This window comes from Eurypyga helias, unplaced genomic scaffold (assembly GCF_000690775.1).
Source record: "Eurypyga helias isolate BGI_N326 unplaced genomic scaffold, ASM69077v1 scaffold30488, whole genome shotgun sequence".
NCBI classification, from domain to species: Eukaryota; Metazoa; Chordata; class Aves; order Eurypygiformes; family Eurypygidae; genus Eurypyga; species Eurypyga helias.
Window position 1 is genome coordinate 1 of NW_010269338.1, and position 309 is coordinate 309.

Sequence of the window (309 nt, forward strand, 5' to 3'; positions counted from 1 at the left end):
GGTCCCTTCCACCCCAAACCATTCTGTGATTCTATGATTCTATGACCCCGCCCTTGGGCAGGGCCCTGGGGCAGGGGTGACCCCACCCATGACCTTTGCTCTGGGGTGGGGGCAGAGCGCCCTCTGACCCGACCGGGGCTGATGGCCACCCCACCCCACACAGGCAGTTCGTGGAGGAGGAGGCACTGGACTTCGCCCGGCGACACCCCGATGTCGTCCTCTACGTCAGCCCCCGCGCCAGCCCAGCCCCGCTGCTGGTGGCCGAGGACTGTGAGTGGGGGGGCACCGGGGGTGGGGGGAGCAGGATGG

General features: G+C 68.9%; 1 protein-coding gene across 1 annotated transcript in view; it reads left to right on the forward strand.

Moving 5' to 3' along the window:
• Positions 1-115: 115 nt before the first annotated feature.
• MRPL43 (mitochondrial ribosomal protein L43) overlaps positions 116-309 on the forward strand; it is a gene marked incomplete at its 5' end in the record, with an annotated part of 505 nt that continues 311 nt past the window's right edge. The window contains one exon of the mRNA XM_010158082.1: positions 116-260. Coding sequence (XP_010156384.1) covers positions 116-260 — 145 coding nt within the window. The remainder of the gene's footprint in view (positions 261-309) is intronic.